Source organism: Salmo salar, chromosome 17 (genome assembly GCF_965601325.2).
Source record: "Salmo salar chromosome 17, fSalSal1, whole genome shotgun sequence".
Taxonomy (NCBI): domain Eukaryota; kingdom Metazoa; phylum Chordata; class Actinopteri; order Salmoniformes; family Salmonidae; genus Salmo; species Salmo salar.
The window spans coordinates 56,209,185-56,231,674 of record NC_138307.1 but is presented as its reverse complement, the minus strand read 5'-3'; the positions used below and the strand labels follow the sequence as shown (position 1 = coordinate 56,231,674).

Sequence of the window (22,490 nt, the reverse complement as noted above, 5' to 3'; positions counted from 1 at the left end):
ACAATCATACATATTTTTAATGTACATTTATTCAGTGAAAAGAATAGCCTCATAAGGTATGATACTCAATTCAAGACAGTTCAAAATGTGTTATTTCATACACTCATCATGTCTGTCTATTCCCATGCAGGTGTCGACTGGGCCTACACACGCTCTGCCACTAGAGGATAGCATCGACTTTGGTATGAAATACCTGTAAACGTTACAGGAATGCTTGAACGCTATAACAATTATTGGATGAAATTGACAATCTTCCAAATGGAGTAGGCATGTGAAATATGTGTCATTTAGTGAGAACAATAAAAGGATGACAGCCACTTCAGTACACGAGGCATTCCCAACAATGTGACTGTACAATAGGCCTGCTTCTAATGCAATATCCATTGAATGCGATGCTTTTGTTACATAGTCATGAAGATACCCTGATCATATTATGGTTGATAATACAAATCAATTGATGGGAACTTAAAACGTTCATGCCTTGCTGAGTCGCCTTCCGTTTGGGACTTTGGAGACATGCGCCGAACTGAGACCATATGAAGCCCGTATACCCCCATTTTCTTCTGGACACAAAGGTTTGGTTGACGTATTATCACAAGGGTTTGGTTGACGGACTGAATGATCATGAGATACTCGCTTTTATCAATGCATTGCTTATCAATGCATGTCAATGGTTTTATCTCATGTAGACTGCTCTAAGTGTTTTAATAAAGTGCATAAACGTTTTCAGTTTTCAGTCAAGTGGAAACCGTTTTGACATTATGCACTAACATTACAAGAACAACACAAATTGAGATGTTAATAACCGATACCGTTTTAACTTATCTTATCTTTTAAATGAATACCATCAAATGAATACGAATTCTGTGCAGTATGTTACACTGAATTCCCCTGTAATCAGTAAGACTGTCTCTCGTGCACACTGAACATTGAGTTACGTTTCATTATAGGTTGAATAGCATAATTCTTAATTCTTAAGAAAAACACACAATTAACCGAAAGAAAAGGTTAGTATGTCAAGACACGACTGTAAGTCAGAAACAGTGCCAATGTAATTCTCAAAGAAGGGGGTAGCACATGCATAAACCTACACGTTGGTTCATTTATTTGAATGTCAAATAGTTGTCAGACAAGCATTTTTGGCTCCAGGCTTAAACAGGTTTTTATCTTTGACTATACAGTATGCCAACTGGTTTCTGTTGGGATTTGTGTATTGGACACTTATATTTCACATGTAAAAACACCCTTAATAGAAGATAGCCCATATTCCCATTTTTAAAACAATGAAACAATTAGTCTCGACAATAAAAATAAAAAACGTATTCGGAAATGTCATTGCATCTATCATGAATTGGACTCCCGAGTGGCGCAGTGGTCTAAGGCACTGCATCTCAGTGCTAGAGGCGTCACTACAGACCCTGGTTCGATTCCAGGCTGTATCACAACCGGCCGTGATTGGGAGTCCCATAGGGCCGGACACAATCTGCCCAGCGTGGTCCGTGTTAGGGTTTGACCGGGGTAGGCCGTCATTGTAAATAAGAATGAATATAGATGAAATAAAATAAAAAACTTGGTTCAGAAGTGTACAAATGGTGGCTTCATCATTGTGTAAACACACTGGTAACAATAACTATGTGTTGTGTATTTCAGCTATGAAAGACCGAGGGGTTAAAATATGGGGGTGGGTAGCCTACTTCGACATTCTATTTATAATTGGCTGAACAAATTTCGTAACTGCACCAAAGGTCATTGAAGGAGTTGGTTTGAAAATAATCTGAAGATTTTTGGACATGCGCAGATGTGAGATGCCATATTGGAACGAGCTCTGTGCTGTGCAGTTGGAAGACGTCGCTCGCTGGCTTCCACCGAACGAAAAAGGCTCGCAAATTTGACGCGAAAAAAAACATAATTAAGGTAAGACAGGTGACAGGTTGACGCTTCTTTAAATATTTATGTAGGTTACTAATCCAGAGCCGTCGTTTTCTCGATCAAATATCTACCGTGAATGGTTTTTCCTGGCTAAAACCTTTAACCATTCCTACCCGAGGCTGTTTCTCTAGAAACAGAAATACTGGTGCATTCAGGAGCCAAGTTGTTCAAAGTGTTTTTACGTGCGTAATTATAGCTTTCACATGCGGTGAGAACGTCGCTTCGTGGCACTTTAAATTTAGTTAGTATGATTGTTTTTCTTTATTTAATGTAAACATTGATGCAAAATAAATTGGTTACATAAACATTTATTTTAATGCTTGCCGTGCATAGGAAAAACACATTTCAATAAGCGTGATAAATGAATTTCCATCTAACGGTCTTCTTTCTACTGAAAACGTTAAAATAGTTAAGTTCACACCCCTGGCTTCGTTTTAAATGTACATATTTACAGTTTAAACGTGTAAGTGTGTCATGCTTTTTCCACACATAGGTGCGCAATGGCATCGGAATATACCGGACATTGCCAATATGTCAAACCACTTTCAACATGGCGGGGTTTGGTGTGTAAAAAACTGCATGTAAAATCTTTGAATGAGGAAAAAATTAAATTACTGCAGTTAACCGTCCAGTTTTAGTTTCTTTTGATGCACATTAACAAGCTCTAATGAATTAAATTAGAAGTAGACGTTTAGCAATACGGTTAGAGTTTTTTTCCGCTGCAATACTTTGTGTGCAAAGTACATTAGCGAAGTGCCGTCTACAAATGACTGACTGTGTAACGCACGGAGAGGACGTTGGTGACACCCGTATCCCACGAATGCACAGTACGCCTAGCTACATTTCCTGTTTCACTTTATCAGCATTAGCAGTTACAATCTATTTTTTTTGTATCGTTATTTAGTAGACATGGAATAATGGTGTGATGAACGGTTCCATTTGTCTTTTTAATCATCCATCAAGGTTTTAACATCCAATCTGGATGATTGTGAAATTGCACGAGGTAATTCTCCCAATCCGACGTTATGCCAAATTTCTATGATGAAGTTTCTACTTGGGTTAAACCGCGCATATATCCATTTCATTATTTATTTTTTATTGCGGGCGGTCAGCAAATCCGGAGTTTAGCGGCGCATTATTCTGATGATCCCTCTTCGGGATTACATTCGGCTCCATAATGAATATAAAAATAAAGCCACGTTTCCGAATGAACAGTGATGTGCATGTGCGCACTCATGCGTATTCAGGCTGCGTATTGCCATAATACCCTAAAACACACGGTAGGTCCGTGGCTGTCATGTGAGATCGTTTTGCCTTTGTACTGGTGTAGCAGAGATGGAATGGAAGCAAGCAACATCACGGAGAAGATCTCGCCTCTTTACAGTAAACCCCTGTGAAGTGTCCAGGGATATGGTATAGGGGTAAAGATGATCAAGGATGCATGGTTATTGATGATTTTATTCATGTGCTCCTCAGCGCCGTTCATAATCGATCTTTTGATAGCACATGCCATTGTATGTAAATGTCCCTGATAAGGTTCTAAAGGAAGAACAGATGAAACATTGATGGATTGGCACCGCTCTGTGAGTGAAGACAGAGAATTGTATTAGCCAAGAACAATTTACATTACTAACACATATTTCACGAGGATTTACATAACAAAGTGATATGGAAAACGGATGTATTAGGTCAAGGTTGTGACCTGACATCATCAGTTCAGAGGTGTCTGCTGTAGTTTTAGGTGAAATAATGGCTAAAGGCCAATTGCTCATGGGAAGTGTCTGGCTGACTAGATTAATTGCAATGTAAAGAAAGCCACATTTCGTTTTCTCCACTAAGAGTCTTCAGTGAGGTATATGGATGAATGAATCACGGGAGTTTAAAAATATATATATTTTCTTCTTTTGACCGGATCATGAGCAACTCAATGTCTGGAGGAGAGATAATGAGAATCACGTGGCATAAGAGTCATCATAACAGACACAACGTGCTCTGCGCAGAAAGGCTGTCCAATGATTGGCCTACATCGGATGATTTTTTCTTCAAAGAAGATAAAGACATCTTATTAAGCGACACGAAATTTGGAATAAGATCAAACAAGATCCATTTGAATCTATTTTCGATTATTTTTGATTTTATGGAAAAAGTAATCATATAGACCATCTGGTGTGATGTTACTCAAACTATGGCTTGATGCTGGAGAAGTTTCCTGAAGCTGCTGTTGTAGGCAGTAGGCTGCCCATTGGTATGTTTTCTCATTGCCTCTGTGCATTGTGGCCTGTCTGTCTGTCTGTCTGTCTGTCTGTCTGTCTGTCTGTCTGTCTGTCTGTCTGTCTGTCTGTCTGTCTGCCTGCCTGGGGCAGTTGTTTGCTCTTCAGTCTTTTAAATATCTCAGTCAGCTGATCTCACCCAGCATCACAGGCTGTTTAAGGAACACACCAGGCTAGATGAGCCATAGAGACAAGACACTATATTCTACTGATATATTATACTAATACATCATAGATACTGAGAAATCATGAAATCTCTCATTGGATGTAATATTGTAGGTTACATAGTGAGTGATAAAACAGAAGTGTAGAAATCGTTGAGAGATCATTAATCTTAAATCTATAACACTACATTTAGTCTATAAAACTACATTAAGCCCTTAACACTACAGTAACAGAATAAATTGTGTCATATTTTGATACCTACAAACAAAAACATGACGGGAGATAAGGAAGGACACACCCAGCCCAAATAGTGTTAGTTAATCTGTTCATTCCCCATTAAATCTTTCTATTGTCCTGGTTGGGGTTTTAGAGAAAGGCAGCTAAGGGACGCGTGTGGCGTCTACTGGACTCATTCGGGCTAACCCATAACACCGCCCCCTCCATCTCAATCTGATGAGGTTTTAACCAGGAAAGACCTGCATCTCAGATTAACACACAGATCAATCTAATCCCCAGGATCCAATCTGGGCTGCTCACTGGGATACAGGGGACAAGTATGGACCAATATGTTTTAATTTAGTGGTTTAGTTAGGCTGCTTTTTTTTAAGAATTAGTGAAAAAATATATCAGAATTGGACTGCCTGTGCAAACGCAGCTTTAGATCCTCCTGACTGAATGCTATAATAGTGAACGTTTTCGATTTAAATAATTGAGAACATTTCTGGGATATGTGACCCTCTGTCTGTGAGATAAGTTGCCCGGTTCTCTTTATCCAGTAAACCTACATGTAAATCTGTGATTTTCTCTGATTGTGTCCGAGACATTGTGGTTTATACTACATGTTAGTTATTTAATGGACCCTGCGGACTGTGATCTCTGATAGTTTCTGGACTAAAGTCAGTAGATGGAGCCTATATCTACGTCCCGGAGCATGTGGACTATCAGGCTGAGTGTAGAGGGAGAGGGGGCAGCGTCATGGGAGTCCAATTAGTCCAGCTTGTTGTTTACGCTATGGATATATGTGTGTTCGGACCCCTGCGTGACAGAGGACACATTCAGAAGGCTTACATGTTGTGAAAGTACACAGCTATGCAATTATGCATCGAGTTGATTTAAATGCATTTCCAATGATGTTCCTCATGCTATAAAAACGCACGATGACAAGCACATAACATTGCCTATTGCTCTTTTGAATCCCCATTGAATGCTTAGGCAAATTTGCGAAGTCTGCAGATAGTTGTTTTTGTGTATTAGTTTGATTGAAGGGCATTGGTATGAATCTGCTCTATGAATCAGGGTTAATTGAACATTTGATGGAAGTGCGTGCAGTTACAGTGAGTCATTGCGGAGGCTGAGCGAAATGGCAGTTATCCCAAAATATCACAATTGTAACCATGTGATCTGGCAAAGAGACAGAGTGGAAAAACAATAGGAGAATATTTAGTATGTTTTTCTCTAAGATCTTTTAGATAAAACACAATTATGAGTAAATTATGACTAAGCGTTATGATTCCTATATGAGCGATTCAAGTCATTTGAAATACCTCTTCTTTCGTAATGGTTTATGTAACGCTGATCTTTGTGGCGTGTGTCGGTCCTGTTCTTCTACCTTATTTCAACTGTGATTGGTTATCTCTTGTGGCTGAAGAGCTGTGCTGAGGTATGCAAATCCAGAACAGCAGAAACTGCACATTGCTCTCGTAGACTGTACCAAGCAGAGACATAGAAATACACCGTGCTGTACAAATATAATTAGTAGAACAGAGGCTGTTCTATCTGTATGGTGGGCTGTTATGTAGGTAAAACCTCTCGTTCTCTTATACAGAGTATTAGTGACCATTAAAGTTCAATCAGGAGAAACGACAGGGATTATCCAGTCGCAGTACATTTTAATGATCAAAACATGACATTTCTACCTTTAGATTTTGTAGCATAGAGAAAGTTAAGATATCAGACAGGGGATGTGATATAAATAATACTGAGCAAAAGAGAATGTTTTTGGATTTTCACCCTCCTGACATTATTTTCTAAAGGTCTTAATGATGAAATGCCTAATGTATGTTATGTTGTAAATGTGAACATGAATTAATTCCCCCATTTCAGATTACTCTGACGTTTTTCTGGCGCTGTACCCAATGATTTATGAAAACTTGCCTGGTGAGTCGATGTCCTCATTGTGGTTTGTGGTACACACTTTATTCTAATATTTATGAAATGCACATTGTTATATTTGGTAACACTTACTTATTTTCCCTCGAGCCCAACCCCATTCGATTCATGGAACGGATGTGGGTGGGGCTATGTCTACATAAGGGTGCTAATACATTTTCAAAAGCTCTGATGAAGGCCTTGAGGCCGGTACTTAAAGCTTATTAAAGAGCATTGGCGCCATCAAGAGCAGTGTGTGGGTTTCTTATTTTTTCTCATCTGTATGGTCTGAAATAAATGGTCATATTGTCTTTCGTTACAGTTTAGATGGACAATATATGGATTTTAATGCTCCATTCCTACTTTAACTCCCCCTTTGTGTGACACAGTGGAGGAATGGGGGAGATGCAGTGAAGACTGAGGAGTCTGAAGACAGACGGACAAAGGGTAAAAGGGTAAAGGTTACCCGGAAGAGAGCAGGATGCAGTCCCGCCCACAGGACAGGCCGTTGGCCCTCTCCGCGGGGAAATCCCACAGCCCGACCAATGGGAGAGAAGAACGGGTGTACTCAGGTGAGGGATTTTACCTACGCTTTTTAATCTTCGATCCCTTCCTCATTTTTTGTCTGCCATTGTTTGATGACACGTGAAGCGCACAACCGTTTATCTCCATTGTATCACAATCACAACAGGGGGTTGTGGTTTCAGAATGCTCAGTGATTGCATTGAAAAGCAGCCATTTTCCAATTTTTCCCATTCCTTTTGACATGCCACACCATTATTGACCTTCATCCAGGTCTCAGAATGCGTGTAGTGCAGGGTTATTCTTTTGTTTTGATTATTCAGCAGGAATCTGCAGCAGCCGCTGTGTCAAGCTGTGAGAGAATCTGGTCCGGTTTACCTGGTCAGTGGTGTGGGGATGTATGAGCTGACTGTAGAGTCATAGTCTCTCTGTCATTGTTTTCCTGTGTTCACTTCCTGGTTCTGTAATGTTCAGCCCGACAAGGTGCTTCTTATCAGATGAACAGACTGGAAAAGTGGAACTCGGATTAAAAGAAATAGAAAACAGGAAAGTTTTGTCGGGCGGACAGGAAAGAGGAAATGCAACTCACCTAGGAGCATTTTCTCAACACTACGGTTGATCTAAGATCTTTTTAATTGTAAAACATATTTTTAAGGATTTTTAAAGTGCTTTTCTAAATCCCAAATACAAGATTACTTTTTGTTAAAAGCACCGTTCGTAACATAACCCCTTTGAATGAGGTGGAGATGGATACTGGAAGGTATGATGTCATAGCCTTTGTAAAGGTCTGGGGATGGGGAGTGTGAACACACAAACACACACACACACACACACACACACACACACACACACACACACACACACACACACACACACACACACACACACACACACACACACACACACACACCTACTATGTATAAAGGAGAAGTGCAACCCTAGCAGATTCTTTTCAGAAACCCCCCGACTGCAACAACTGGTAGTTTCTTCTCTCTCATTAGTGCAGGTTTAGTCCCACACACAAAGTCCCATGAGACACAGCCTGGAGGGGAGAAACCACACAGCAGGAACAAGAGATGCAGATTCTCACACACACACACACACACACACACGCGCACACACGCACACACACACGCACGCACGCACGCACGCACGCACGCACGCACACACACACACACACACACACACACACACACACACACACACACACACACACACACACACACACACACACACACACACACACACACACACACACACACACACACACACACAGAGAGAAAACACATTATACCTTGTCCAAGTAACAGTCTCCCACGGGCAAATTAAACAGCTCTCACCTTGAGGAGAAACATTAGTGGAATTATGTAAGACCTGGAACACACACACACACAAATGCACACACACACACATAAAACTCACTAAAGATCAGATACATTTTCAAGTGACCTAATTTTGGATGGTTGAAAAGAGACTGAACTGCATTTCAGCTGGTTCCTGCTGTGTTCTTTATAAAGTTCCTTCCCCGTAGATTTAGAGAAATGACATTGGTGTGTGTGATCAGATCTCACCCTGCTTGTCTCATTAAATCTGTATGTTATGCTTATTATGATGTATCTGTTTACACCGTGACTTTGATCGTTGCAGAATGAAGGCGTACACATTTTTTTCCCCACTCCACGCAAACTGTATTCCACTCGACTCTTTCGCTAGGGACTGAGGAAATATTCTGTTTTACTTACAACATTATTCTTGTTTCATTGCTTTTTCTCCACTGCATTGTATTTTACTTGAATTTGATTTAACCTTTATTTTGACAGGGAGTCGAGGCTAAGACCAAGATCTCTGTTCCAGATGAGCCCTGTTTAGCACAAGAATACACATAAAAATACACTATACACATTAAACTACACATCCAAGAAATTAGAGTTCAAAAATCACAATAATGGATTTATTTTAACTGCAAATAATACTGTTATAAAGGCCATTTCCTTAGTAGGTGACATCAGAGGTCACCATGTCGGAGAAGTGGGTGCTCAGGATGATAGACGAGTTTCCCACTAGTAATTAACAGTTGGAGAGCTGTTCAATTGGATTGTTTCCAGTCATATGTGGTATATTCCCACTTCCCACTTGGTTTCGAACGCACCATGACACTGCCTCTTTAAGTGCCAGATGCACAGTTGTGACTCTCAGAAAGAGGGCTTGTCTGTAGCATGGGACAGCTCCCATTCCGGGGTAATGTAATGGGCTGTCACTGTTAAGTGCCTTTACAGTGTGCATTGGCCAATTCATTGAAAGCTTTGGCTTGCTTATATAGAGCGGGTACTACCTGTTTGCTGAAATGAATGCAAGAGGGAAGTTTGTAACGTTGCTCGAGCACTTTCACGAGGTGCTGAAACCCTCTGTTCTCAACCACCGAGAATGGGTGCACATCTACAGCTATAAACCAAAGACTAAAAAAATATAAACATAGTCTACCTATCACTCCTGTAATTTCTTTGGCCCAGTCAGAATCAGCTGCCAAGGAATGCTTGAATGCAGAGGTGAGACGATGTTGAGTTTCTTTGCGCTTCCGTCTTGCTCCGGTATGCTGGGGTGATGTCAGCGTATGTCAACATATTGGAGGTGTTGGCAGATGTATAGGCCATTCTCGTTGAGCAGTGGCGACATACTGTTAACGTTTTATCCACAACTCTCTGTCCATCTGCGTTGTAATCTACTGGGAAGCCAAAATCTTCCCAAACTGGAGATTTAAACGATGATGGAGGATCCCCCAATTCTGGTTTATCGACCCCCACCACTCACCATCGTACAGAACTAGCTCCCAGCTGCGCCTCACCAAAGGACAGTTTGAAATGAGCCAATTAAGATTTTAATTTGGATTACAACGTGCGCATAGGCTTGAGTTGTTTGAACGGAATAGACAGAGAAAAAGATTGCAGCTCAGATTTAGTAAAGTGACATAGGCCTACAACGCAGCAAAGAAGTGAGTGCATACATTTTCCACCCGTACTGGTCCACGGCAGGAATCAAACCCACAACCCTGGTGTTGCAAGGCCCATGATCTACCAACTGAGCCACACGGGACCTCTGAAAGCCTATAGGGCTAGTGTTTATTTGATTTTTGAATGTGTTCATTCGGGTTCACAGTGTGAACCGAACTTTGATACAGAACACAGTGATGTGTATTGAACCTATCGCCTGCAATAAATAATAACTGCATCCAATGGCTTCAATACAGTGGCAGCTGCATTCATATAGACAATATCACCCTAGTCTATAACCGGTATGAATGTCGACTGACTTATTTTGTTTCTGCTATTTAATGAAATAAAACATGTCATTATTGAGTGTGATGCTGTGATGCTTGTTTTTATGGTGATTTTTAATGTTTTGTGACTGGGTTGGTGTCAGTCAAAGTGATTGACAGCGCTTTCTTCCTATCAGACGTGGACTCCATGGAGGAAGAGGCAGACTTTAATTGGGAGGAGTACCTAGAGGAGACGGGGGCGACCGCTGCACCCCACACCGCTTTCAAACATGTGAGTGAGAAGCACACGTTTATATTTCCATAACCCCCACAACATCTTGTAAATACTGTTATTGAATGAGTGGCAATCACGCAAATCCCTTTAAACATGTGTTTGAGTGAGAATGTACTTTAGCTAATGATGTTAAACACAGTGTAGTTAGGCTCATAGGCCCAGTCATGACTTACTTGCTGAAGACCACAAATACAAATACAGTCACATATTCAGAGTCACTGCTGTTGACTGAGACTCGCATACCAGAGATAACATACCCTGCGTCGTCATTGTTGCGTCTGTGCATTCGGAAAGTATTCAGACCCCTTGAATTGTTCCACATTTTGTTACGTTACAGCCTTATTCTAAAATGGATTAAATTGTTTTTTTCTCTCATCAATCTACACACAATACCCCATAATGACAAAGAAAAAACGGAAATACCACATTTACATTGGTATTCAGACCCTTTACTCAGTACTTTGTTGAAGCTCCTTTGGCAGCAATTACAGCCTCGTCTTCATGGATATGACGCTACAAGCTTGGCACACCTGTATTTTGGGAGTTTCTCCCATTATTCTCCACAGATCCTCTCAAGCTCTGTCAGGTTGGTTGGGGAGCGTTGCTGCACAGCTATTTTCCGGTCTCTGCAGAGATGTTCAATTGGGTTCAAGTGCGGGCTCTGGCTGGGCCACTCAAGGACTTTCAGAGGCTTCGTGCCGAAGCCACTCCTGCGTTATTTTGGCTGTGTGCTTAGGGACGTTGTCCTGTTGGAAGGTGAACCTTCGCCCCAGTCTGAGGTCCTGAGCGCTCTGGAGCAAGTTTAAATCAAGGAGCTCTCTGTACTTTGCTCCGTTCATCTTTCCCTCCATCCTGAGTAGTCTCCCAGTCCCTGTCGCTGAAAAACATCCCCACAGCATGATGCTGCCACCACCATGCTTCACCATAGGGATGGTGCCAGGTTTCCTCCAGACGTGACACTTGGCATTCAGGCCAAAGAGTTCAATCTTGGTTTCATCAAACCAGAGAATCTAGTTTCTCATGGTCTGAAAGTCTTCTAGGTGCCTTTTGGCAAACTCAAAGTGGGCTGTGGTGCCTTTTACTGAGGAGTGGCTTCCGTCCAGCCACTCTACCATGAAGGCCTGATTGGTGGAGTGCTGCAGAGATGATTGTCCTTCTGGAAGGTTCACCCATCTCCACAGAGGAACTTTGGCGCTTTGTCAGAGTGACCATCGGGTTCTTGGTCACCTCCCTGACCAAGGCCCTTCTCACCCGATTGCTCAGTTTGGCCAGCTCTAGGAAGAGTCTTGGCGGTTCCAAACTTCTTACATTTAATTTTGGGGACCTTCAATGCTGCAGACCTTTTTTGGTACTCTTCCCCAGATCTGTGCCTCGACCTAATCCTATCTTGGAGCACCTACTGAAAATTCCTTCTACCTCATGGCTTGTTTTTTGCTCTGATATGCACTGTCAACTGTGGACAGTCATGTGCCTTTCCAAATTATGTCCAATCAATGGAATTTACCACAGGTGGCCTCCAATCAAGTTATAGAAACATCTCAAGGATGATCAATGGAAACAGGATGCACCTGAGCTCAATTTCGAGTCTCATAGCAAAGGGTCTGAATACTTATGTAAATAAGGTATTTATGTTTTAATTTTTAATATATTTGCAAGAATTTCTAAAAACATGTTTTTGCTTTGTCATTCTGGGGTATTGTCTGTAGATTGATGAGGATTTTTATTTATTTTATCCATTTTTGAATAAGGCTGTAACCTAACAGAATGTGGGAAAAGGGAAGGGGTCTGAATACTTTCGCCAATGTGCTGTACACAGTGTATGTCTATTTTGGCGTCATACACACGTAAATTCCTGTGTGACATTTAGCATTGATTCCATTTAATCCAACCCACACCAAACCACACCAGACCAGCCGGCCTGAACACAACCCACACAATTACTCAGAGATTATGACTCAGGCTCCATGGAAGTTGGAAAAAGATGGAAAAAGGCATGTATACCTTATATCCGTCAAACTCAACTCTGGACCTCGAAACCAGTGCCACTGCCGTTTTTCATTGGTCCCCTCTAAGGGACTGATTTAGACCTGGGACACCAGGTGGGTGCAATTAATTATCAGGTAGAACAGAAAACCAGCAGGCTCTGGACCTCGTAGGGTAAGAGTTGAATACCCCTGCCTTATATGTTAAAGTACTCCCCTGTCTTGCCTGGTGTAGTGTCAGACTGCCAGTAGTAGTAGTGAGAACAGATGTTTATCAGGCTTATCTTCAGGAGGCCCGCCACACAGCTGCAAGGGACTATGGGAAAAGGGAATGCATAAGTAGTCCTACATAATGTAGCAGAAAGAAAGGAGCATACAGTATGGAAGTAGACTTTCAGTGGGTTTAATGATGTTGACTGATTTCATAGATGCCAGTTTAAGCGGGCTCAAGCTCTGTGTGTGAAGTCCATGAGGGTTGCGCTGATGTGATTGCCAGTTTTTTGTTATTGTGATTGCCCAGATTGCCCATATTTCAATGGGAGTGTTGTTGGTAAGTGGACTGAGTCACAGGAAAAAGAGCATGATTTCCCCTGAAAATGTGAAATAGTGAAATATCTCTCATGCTCTCAACAGACCTAGTGCCAATTGAAAAAGTGATTCATTGTGGGGTCTCTCTCTCATGGTCTCTCTCTCTATGTCTCTCTCTCTCTGTCTTCTGTCTTTGTCTCTGTCTCTCTGCCTCTGCCTCTCTTACATAAGCCATCCTGTGTGATACAGCATATTTGCTTTGTTTTTATCAGGAAGTCATGAGCCCATTTGCATTGTTTTTAGTTCTAAGATGTTGGCTTTTTTCCAGTAGCACAGGCAGTGTGTGCGCGTGCGTGCTTTTGTGTGTTGTGTTTTATGTAATTGGTTTTAGATATGTGTGAGTGCAGCCTGTGGCTATGGTTGAAACACATTACATTATCCATTTCCTGGTACTAGCCCTTTAGATATGTTCTCGCTCTTGCTCTCGTCCTCATGTTCCCTCTGTGAGTCACTGTCCGTAAGTGGTTGAAAGATCAGTGGAACTTTAAAGAACCCTTGACCCTTGTGAACAAACAGATTCATAAACAGATAGCGTGGGTGGGGAGATTTTACAAATGACCTGTTCATTACATGTTGCCCACCTGTGTTTTATTCTGTCTATCATCCCTCATTTTGCATGTAGAGCTGTGGTGTCTTCCACTTTAGAACGTCAATGTATAGATGTGCATTATCTCGCCCATTGCACTTGATTTACCTCTTAAGTGCAAGCCCATTAGAATCAAGCTCACCTATCAGTGTCAGTGAGGGCGGGCTCTTGTGTGACATGGTGCTCTTTGATTGGTCCTCGCAGGTGGACATCAGCCTACAGAGCAGCTTCCAGCCGGGGATGAAGCTGGAGGTGGCCAATAAGAGCAGGCCAGACACTTACTGGGTGGCCACCATCGTCACCACCTGCAGCCAGCTGCTGCTGCTGCGCTTCAGTGGCTACGGAGATGACCGCAAGGCCGACTTCTGGTGTGATGTCATGACTGCCGAACTCCACCCAGTAGGCTGGTGCACCCAGAACAACAAGACCCTCCAACCCCCTGAAGGTAGGGGCACCACCTGGGAACACGCACGTACGCACATACACACACGGGGCTGTGAGTTAATATTTTATCACACACACTTTTATATTTGCGTTTTACACTTGAATACACACATCTTAGCCTATAGTGAATAAACACCCTCTTCATCTGCGGCTTTATAGCTCAAATACTGAACACACATGTAGCTGGACTTTACCTGACCTCCTAGTTTAATAAAACACCTGTAGCTGGACTTTACTTGACCTCTTAGTATAACACAACACCTATAGCTGGACTTTACCTGACCTCCTAGTATAATACAACACCTGTAGCTGGACATTACCTGACCTCGTATTAAAATGCAACACCTGTAGCTGGACTTTACTTGACCTCCGCGTATAATACAACACCTGTAGCTGGACTTTCCTTGACCTCCTAGACTTTACCTGACCTTCCTAGTATAACACAACACCTGTAGCTAGACTTTACCTGACCTCCTAGTATAATACAACACCCGTAGCTGGACTTTACCTGACCTCCTAGTATAATGCAACACCTGTAGCTGGACTTTACCTGACCTCCTAGTATAATGCAACACCTGTAGCTGGACTTTACCTGACCTCCAAGTATAATGCAACACCTGTAGCTGGACTTTACCTGACCTCCTAGTATAATACAACACCTGTACCTGGACTTTACCTGACCTCCTAGTATAATACAACACCTGTAGATGGACTTTACCTGACCCTTAATATAATACAACACCCGTAGCTGGACTTTACCTGACCTCCTAGTATAATACAACACCTGTACCTGGACTTTACCTGACCTCCTAGTATAATGCAACACCTGTAGCTGGACTTTACCTGACCTCCTAGTATAATACAACACCTGTAGCTGGGACTTTACCTGACCCTTAATATAATACAACACCCGTAGCTGGACTTTACCTGACCTCCTAGTATAATACATCACCTGTAGCTGGACTTTACCTGACCTCTTAGTATAACACAACACCTATAGCTGGACTTTACCTGACCTCCTAGTATAATACAACACCTGTAGCTGGACATTACCTGACCTCGTATTAAAATGCAACACCTGTAGCTGGACTTTACTTGACCTCCACGTATAATACAACACCTGTAGCTGGACTTTCCTTGACCTCCTAGACTTTACCTGACCTTCCTAGTATAACACAACACCTGTAGCTAGACTTTACCTGACCTCCTAGTATAATACAACACCCGTAGCTGGACTTTACCTGACCTCCTAGTATAATGCAACACCTGTAGCTGGACTTTACCTGACCTCCTAGTATAATGCAACACCTGTAGCTGGACTTTACCTGACCTCCAAGTATAATGCAACACCTGTAGCTGGACTTTACCTGACCTCCTAGTATAATACAACACCTGTACCTGGACTTTACCTGACCTCCTAGTATAATACAACACCTGTAGCTGGACTTTACCTGACCTCCTAGTATAATACAACACCTGTAGCTGGACTTTACCTGACCCTTAATATAATACAACACCCGTAGCTGGACTTTACCTGACCTCCTAGTATAATACATCACCTGTAGCTGGACTTTACCTGACCTCCTAGTATAATACAACACCCGTAGCTGTACTTTACCTGACCTCCTAGTATAATACAACACCCGTAGCTGGACTTTACCTGACCTCCGAATACAATACAAAACCTGTAGCTGGACTTTACCTGACCTAGTATAATACATCACCTGTAGCTGGACTTTACCTGACCTCCTCGTATAATACAACACCCGTAGCTGGACTTTACCTGTCCTCTAGTATAATACAACACCCGTAGCTGGACTTTACCTGACCTCCGAATACAATAGAACACCTGTAGCTGGACTTTACCTGACCTCCTAGTATAATAGAACACCTGTAGCTGGACTTTACCTGACCTCCTAGTATAATGCAACACCTGTAGCTGGACTTTACCTGACCTCCTAGTATAATGCAACACCTGTAGCTGGACTTTACCTGACCTCCTAGTATAATGCAACACCTGTAGCTGGACTTTACCTGACCTCCTAGTATAATGCAACACCTGTAGCTGGACTTTACCTGACCTCCTAGTATAATACAACACCTGTAGCTGGACTTTACCTGACCTCCTAGTATAATAAAATGCCTGTAGCTGGACTTTACCTGACCTCCAAGAATAATACATCACCTGTAGCTGGACTTTACCTGACCCTTAATATAATACAACACCCGTAGCTGGACTTTGCCTGACCTACAAGAATAATACAAGACCTGTAGCTGGACTTTACCTGACCTCCTAGTATAATACAACACCTGAAGCTAGACTTTACCTGACCTCCTAGTGTAATACAACACCTGTAGCTGGACATTACCTGACCTCCTAGTATAGTGCAACACCCGTAGCTGGACTTTACCTGACCTCCTAGTATAATACAACACCTGTAGCTGGACTTTACCTGACCTCCTAGTATAATACAACACCTGTAGCTGGACTTTACCTGACCCTTAATATAATACAACACCCGTAGCTGGACTTTACCTGACCTCCTAGTATAATACATCACCTGTAGCTGGACTTTACCTGACCTCCTAGTATAATACAACACCCGTAGCTGGACTTTACCTGACCTCCTAGTATAATACAACACCCGTAGCTGGACTTTACCTGACCTCCGAATACAATACAAAACCTGTAGCTGGACTTTACCTGACCTAGTATAATACATCACCTGTAGCTGGACTTTACCTGACCTCCTAGTATAATACAACACCTGTAGCTGGACTTTACCAGACCTCTAGAATAATACAACACCCGTAGCTGGACTTTACCTGACCTCCGAATACAATAGAACACCTGTAGCTGGACTTTACCTGACCTCCTAGTATAATGCAACACCTGTAGCTGGACTTTACCTGACCTCCTAGTATAATGCAACACCTGTAGCTGGACTTTACCTGACCTCCTAGTATAATACAACACCTGTAGCTGGACTTTACCTGACCTCCTAGTATAATACTACACCTGTAGCTGGACTTTACCTGACCTCCTGGTATAATACAACACCTGTAGCTGGACTTTACCTGACCCTTAATATAATACAACACCAGTAGCTGGACTTTACCTGACCTCCGAATATAATACAACACCCGTAGCTGGACTTTGCCTGACCTCCAAGAATAATACAAGACCTGTAGCTGGACTTTACCTGACCTAGTATAATACATCACCTGTAGCTGGACTTTACCTGACCTCCTAGTATAATACAACACCCGTAGCTGGACTTTACCTGACCTCCTAGTATAATACAACACCCGTAGCTGGATTTTACCTGACCTCCGAATACAATACAACACCTGTAGCTGGACTTTACCTGACCTAGTATAATACATCACCTGTAGCTGGACTTTACCTGACCTCCTAGTATAATACAACACCCGTAGCTGGACTTTACCTGACCTCTAGTATAATACAACACCCATAGCTGGACTTTACCTGACCTCCGAATACAATAGAACACCTGTAGCTGGACTTTTCCTGACCTCCTAGTATAATGCAACACCTGTAGCTGGACTTTACCTGACCTCCTAGTTTAATGCAACACCTGTAGCTGGACTTTACCTGACCTCCTAGTATAATGCAACACCTGTAGCTGGACTTTACCTGACCTCCTAGTATAATGCAACACCTGTAGCTGGACTTTACCTGACCTAGTATAATGCAACACCTGTAGCTGGACTTTACCTGACCTCCTAGTATAATACAACACCTGTAGCTGGACTTTACCTGACCTCCTAGTATAATAAAATGCCTGTAGCTGGACTTTACCTGACCTCCAAGAATAATACAACACCTGTAGCTGGACTTTACCTGACCCTTAATATAATACAACACCCGTAGCTGGACTTTGCCTGACCTACAAGAATAATACAAGACCTGTAGCTGGACTTTACCTGACCTCCTAGTATAATAAAACACCTGAAGCTAGACTTTACCTGACCTCCTGGTGTAATACAACACCTGTAGCTGGACATTACCTGACCTCCTAGTATAGTGCAACACCCGTAGCTGGACTTTACCTGACCTCCTAGTATAATACAACACCTGTAGCTGGACTTTACCTGACCTCCTAGTATAATACAACACCCGTAGCTGGACTTTACCTGACCTCCTAGTATAATACAACACCTGTAGCTGGACTTTACCTGACCCCTAATATAATACAACACCTGTAGCTGGACTTTACCTGACCTCCTATTATAATACAACACCTGTAGCTGGACTTTACCTGACCTCCTAGTATAATACAACACCTGTAGCTGGACTTTACCTGACCCTTAATATAATACAACACCCGTAGCTGGACTTTACCTGACCTCCGAATATAATACAACACCCGTAGCTGGACTTTGCCTGACCTCCAAGAATAATACAAGACCTGTAGCTGGACTTTACCTGACCTAGTATAATACATCACCTGTAGCTGGACTTTACCTGACCTCCTAGTATAATACAACACCCGTAGCTGGACTTTACCTGACCTCCTAGTATAATACAACACCCGTAGCTGGACTTTACCTGACCTCCGAATACAATACAACACCTGTAGCTGGACTTTACCTGACCTAATATAATACATCACCTGTAGCTGGACTTTACCTGACCTCCTAGTATAATACAACACCCGTAGCTGGACTTTACCTGACCTCTAGTATAATACAACACCCGTAGCTGGACTTTACCTGACCTCCGAATACAATAGAACACCTGTAGCTGGACTTTACCTGACCTCCTAGTATAATGCAACACCTGTAGCTGGACTTTACCTGACCTCCTAGTATAATACAACACCTGTAGCTGGACTTTACCTGACCTCCTAGTATAATAAAATGCCTGTAGCTGGACTTTACCTGACCTCCAAGAATAATACAACACCTGTAGCTGGACTTTACCTGACCCTTAATATAATACAACACCCGTAGCTGGACTTTGCCTGACCTCCAAGAATAATACAAGACCTGTAGCTGGACTTTACCTGACCTCCTAGTATAATACAACACCTGAAGCTAGACTTTACCTGACCTCCTAGTGTAATACAACACCTGTAGCTGGACATTACCTGACCTCCTAGTATAGTGCAACACCCGTAGCTGGACTTTACCTGACCTCCTAGTATAATACAACACCTGTAGCTAGACTTTACCTGACCTCCTAGTATAATACAACACCCGTAGCTGGACTTTACCTGACCTCCTAGTATAATACAACACCTGTAGCTGGACTTTACCTGGCCCCTAATATAATACAACACCTGTAGCTGGACTTTACCTGACCTCCTAGTATAATACAACACCTGAAGCTTGACTTTACCTGACCTCCTAGTGTAATACAACACCTGTAGCTGGACATTACCTGACCTCCTAGTATAGTGCAACACCCGTAGCTGGACTTTACCTGACCTCCTAGTATAATACAACACCTGAAGCTTGACTTTACCTGACCTCCTAGTGTAATACAACACCTGTAGCTGGACATTACCTGACCTCCTAGTATAGTGCAACACCCGTAGCTGGACTTTACCTGACCTCCTAGTATAATACAACACCTGTAGCTGGACTTTACCTGACCTCCTAGTATAATACAACACCCGTAGCTGGACTTTACCTGACCTCCTAGTATAATACAACACCTGTAGCTGGACTTTACCTGACCCCTAATATAATACAACACCTGTAGCTGGACTTTACCTGACCTCCTATTATAATACAACACCTGTAGCTGGACTTTACCTGACCTCCTAGTATAATACAACACCTGTAGCTGGACTTTACCTGACCCTTAATATAATACAACACCCGTAGCAGGACTTTACCTGACCTCCGAATATAATACAACACCCGTAGCTGGACTTTGCCTGACCTCCAAGAATAATACAAGACCTGTAGCTGGACTTTACCTGACCTAGTATAATACATCACCTGTAGCTGGACTTTACCTGACCTCCTAGTATAATACAACACCCGTAGCTGGACTTTACCTGACCTCCGAAAACAATACAACACCTGTAGCTGGACTTTACCTGACCTAGTATAATACATCACCTGTAGCTGGACTTTACCTGACCTCCTAGTATAATACAACACCCGTAGCTGGACTTTACCTGACCTCTAGTATAATACAACACCCGTAGCTGGACTTTACCTGACCTCCGAATACAATAGAACACCTGTAGCTGGACTTTACCTGACCTCCTAGTATAATGCAACACCTGTAGCGGGACTTTACCTGACCTCCTAGTATAATACAACACCTGTAGCTGGACTTTACCTGACCTCCTAGTATAATAAAATGCCTGTAGCTTGACTTTACCTGACCTCCAAGAATAATACAACACCTGTAGCTGGACATTACCTGACCTCCTAGTATAGTGCAACACCCGTAGCTGGACTTTACCTGACCTCCTAGTATAATACAACACCTGTAGCTGGACTTTACCTGACCTCCTAGTATAATACAACACCCGTAGCTGGACTTTACCTGACCTCCTAGTATAATACAACACCTGTAGCTGGACTTTACCTGGCCCCTAATATAATACAACACCTGTAGCTGGACTTTACCTGACCTCCTAGTATAATACAACACCTGAAGCTTGACTTTACCTGACCTCCTAGTGTAATACAACACCTGTAGCTGGACATTACCTGACCTCCTAGTATAGTGCAACACCCGTAGCTGGACTTTACCTGACCTCCTAGTATAATACAACACCTGAAGCTTGACTTTACCTGACCTCCTAGTGTAATACAACACCTGTAGCTGGACATTACCTGACCACCTAGAATAGTGCAACACCCGTAGCTGGACTTTACCTGACCTCCTAGTATAATACAACACCTGTAGCTGGACTTTACCTGACCTCCTAGTATAATACAACACCCGTAGCTGGACTTTACCTGACCTCCTAGTATAATACAACACCTGTAGCTGGACTTTACCTGACCCCTAATATAATACAACACCTGTAGCTGGACTTTACCTGACCTCCTATTATAATACAACACCTGTAGCTGGACTTTACCTGACCTCCTAGTATAATACAACACCTGTATCTGGACTTTACCTGACCCTTAATATAATACAACACCCGTAGCTGGACTTTACCTGACCTCCGAATATAATACAACACCCGTAGCTGGACTTTGCCTGACCTCCAAGAATAATACAAGACGTGTAGCTGGACTTTACCTGACCTAGTATAATACATCATCTGTAGCTGGACTTTACCTGACCTCCTAGTATAATACAACACCCGTAGCTGGACTTTACCTGACCTCCTAGTATAATACAACACCCGTAGCTGGACTTTACCTGACCTCCGAATACAATACAACACCTGTAGCTGGACTTTACCTGACCTAGTATAATACATCACCTGTAGCTGGACTTTACCTGACCTCCTAGTATAATACAACACCCGTAGCTGGACTTTACCTGACCTCTAGTATAATACAACACCCGTAGCTGGACTTTACCTGACCTCCTAGTATAATACAACACCCGTAGCTGGACTTTACCTGACCTCTAGTATAATACAACACCCGTAGCTGGACTTTACCTGACCTCCGAATACAATAGAACACCTGTAGCTGGACTTTACCTGACCTCCTAGTATAATGCAACACCTGTAGCTGGACTTTACCTGACCTCCTAGTATAATACAACACCTGTAGCTGGACTTTACCTGACCTCCTAGTATAATAAAATGCCTGTAGCTTGACTTTACCTGACCTCCAAGAATAATACAACACCTGTAGCTGGACTTTACCTGACCCTTAATATAATACAACACCTGTAGCTGGACTTTGCATGACCTCCAAGAATAATACAAGACCTGTAGCTGGACTTTACCTGACCTCCTAGTATAATACAACACCTGAAGCTAGACTTTACCTGACCTCCTAGTGTAATAAAACACCTGTAGCTGGACATTACCTGACCTCCTAGTATAGTGCAACACCCGTAGCTGGACTTTACCTGACCTCCTAGTATAATACAACACCTGTAGCTGGACTTTACCTGACCTCCTAGTATAATACAACACCCGTAGCTGGACTTTACCTGACCTCCTAGTATAATACAACATCTGTAGCTGGACTTTACCTGGCCCCTAATATAATACAACACCTGTAGCTGGACTTTACCTGACCTCCTAGTATAATACAACACCTGTAGCTGGACTTTACCTGACCTCCTAATATAATACAACACCTGTAGCTGGACTTTACCTGACCTCCTAGTATAATACAACAC

General features: G+C 42.5%; 1 protein-coding gene across 4 annotated transcripts in view; it reads left to right on the top strand.

Annotated features, from left to right (window-relative positions):
- Nucleotides 1-1,780: 1,780 nt before the first annotated feature.
- The window catches only part of LOC106576194 (scm-like with four MBT domains protein 2), a 56,156-nt gene continuing 35,446 nt past the window's right edge, over nt 1,781-22,490 (top strand). For all 4 annotated transcript variants that reach the window (XM_045699840.2, XM_045699838.2, XM_045699839.2 and 1 more), the window contains exons 1-5: nt 1,781-1,914; nt 6,468-6,521; nt 6,902-7,084; nt 10,485-10,579; nt 13,943-14,183. In XM_045699840.2, the coding sequence (XP_045555796.1) occupies nt 6,994-7,084; nt 10,485-10,579; nt 13,943-14,183 (427 nt within the window). In that variant the 5' untranslated portion in view covers nt 1,781-1,914; nt 6,468-6,521; nt 6,902-6,993. The remainder of the gene's footprint in view (nt 1,915-6,467; nt 6,522-6,901; nt 7,085-10,484; nt 10,580-13,942; nt 14,184-22,490) is intronic.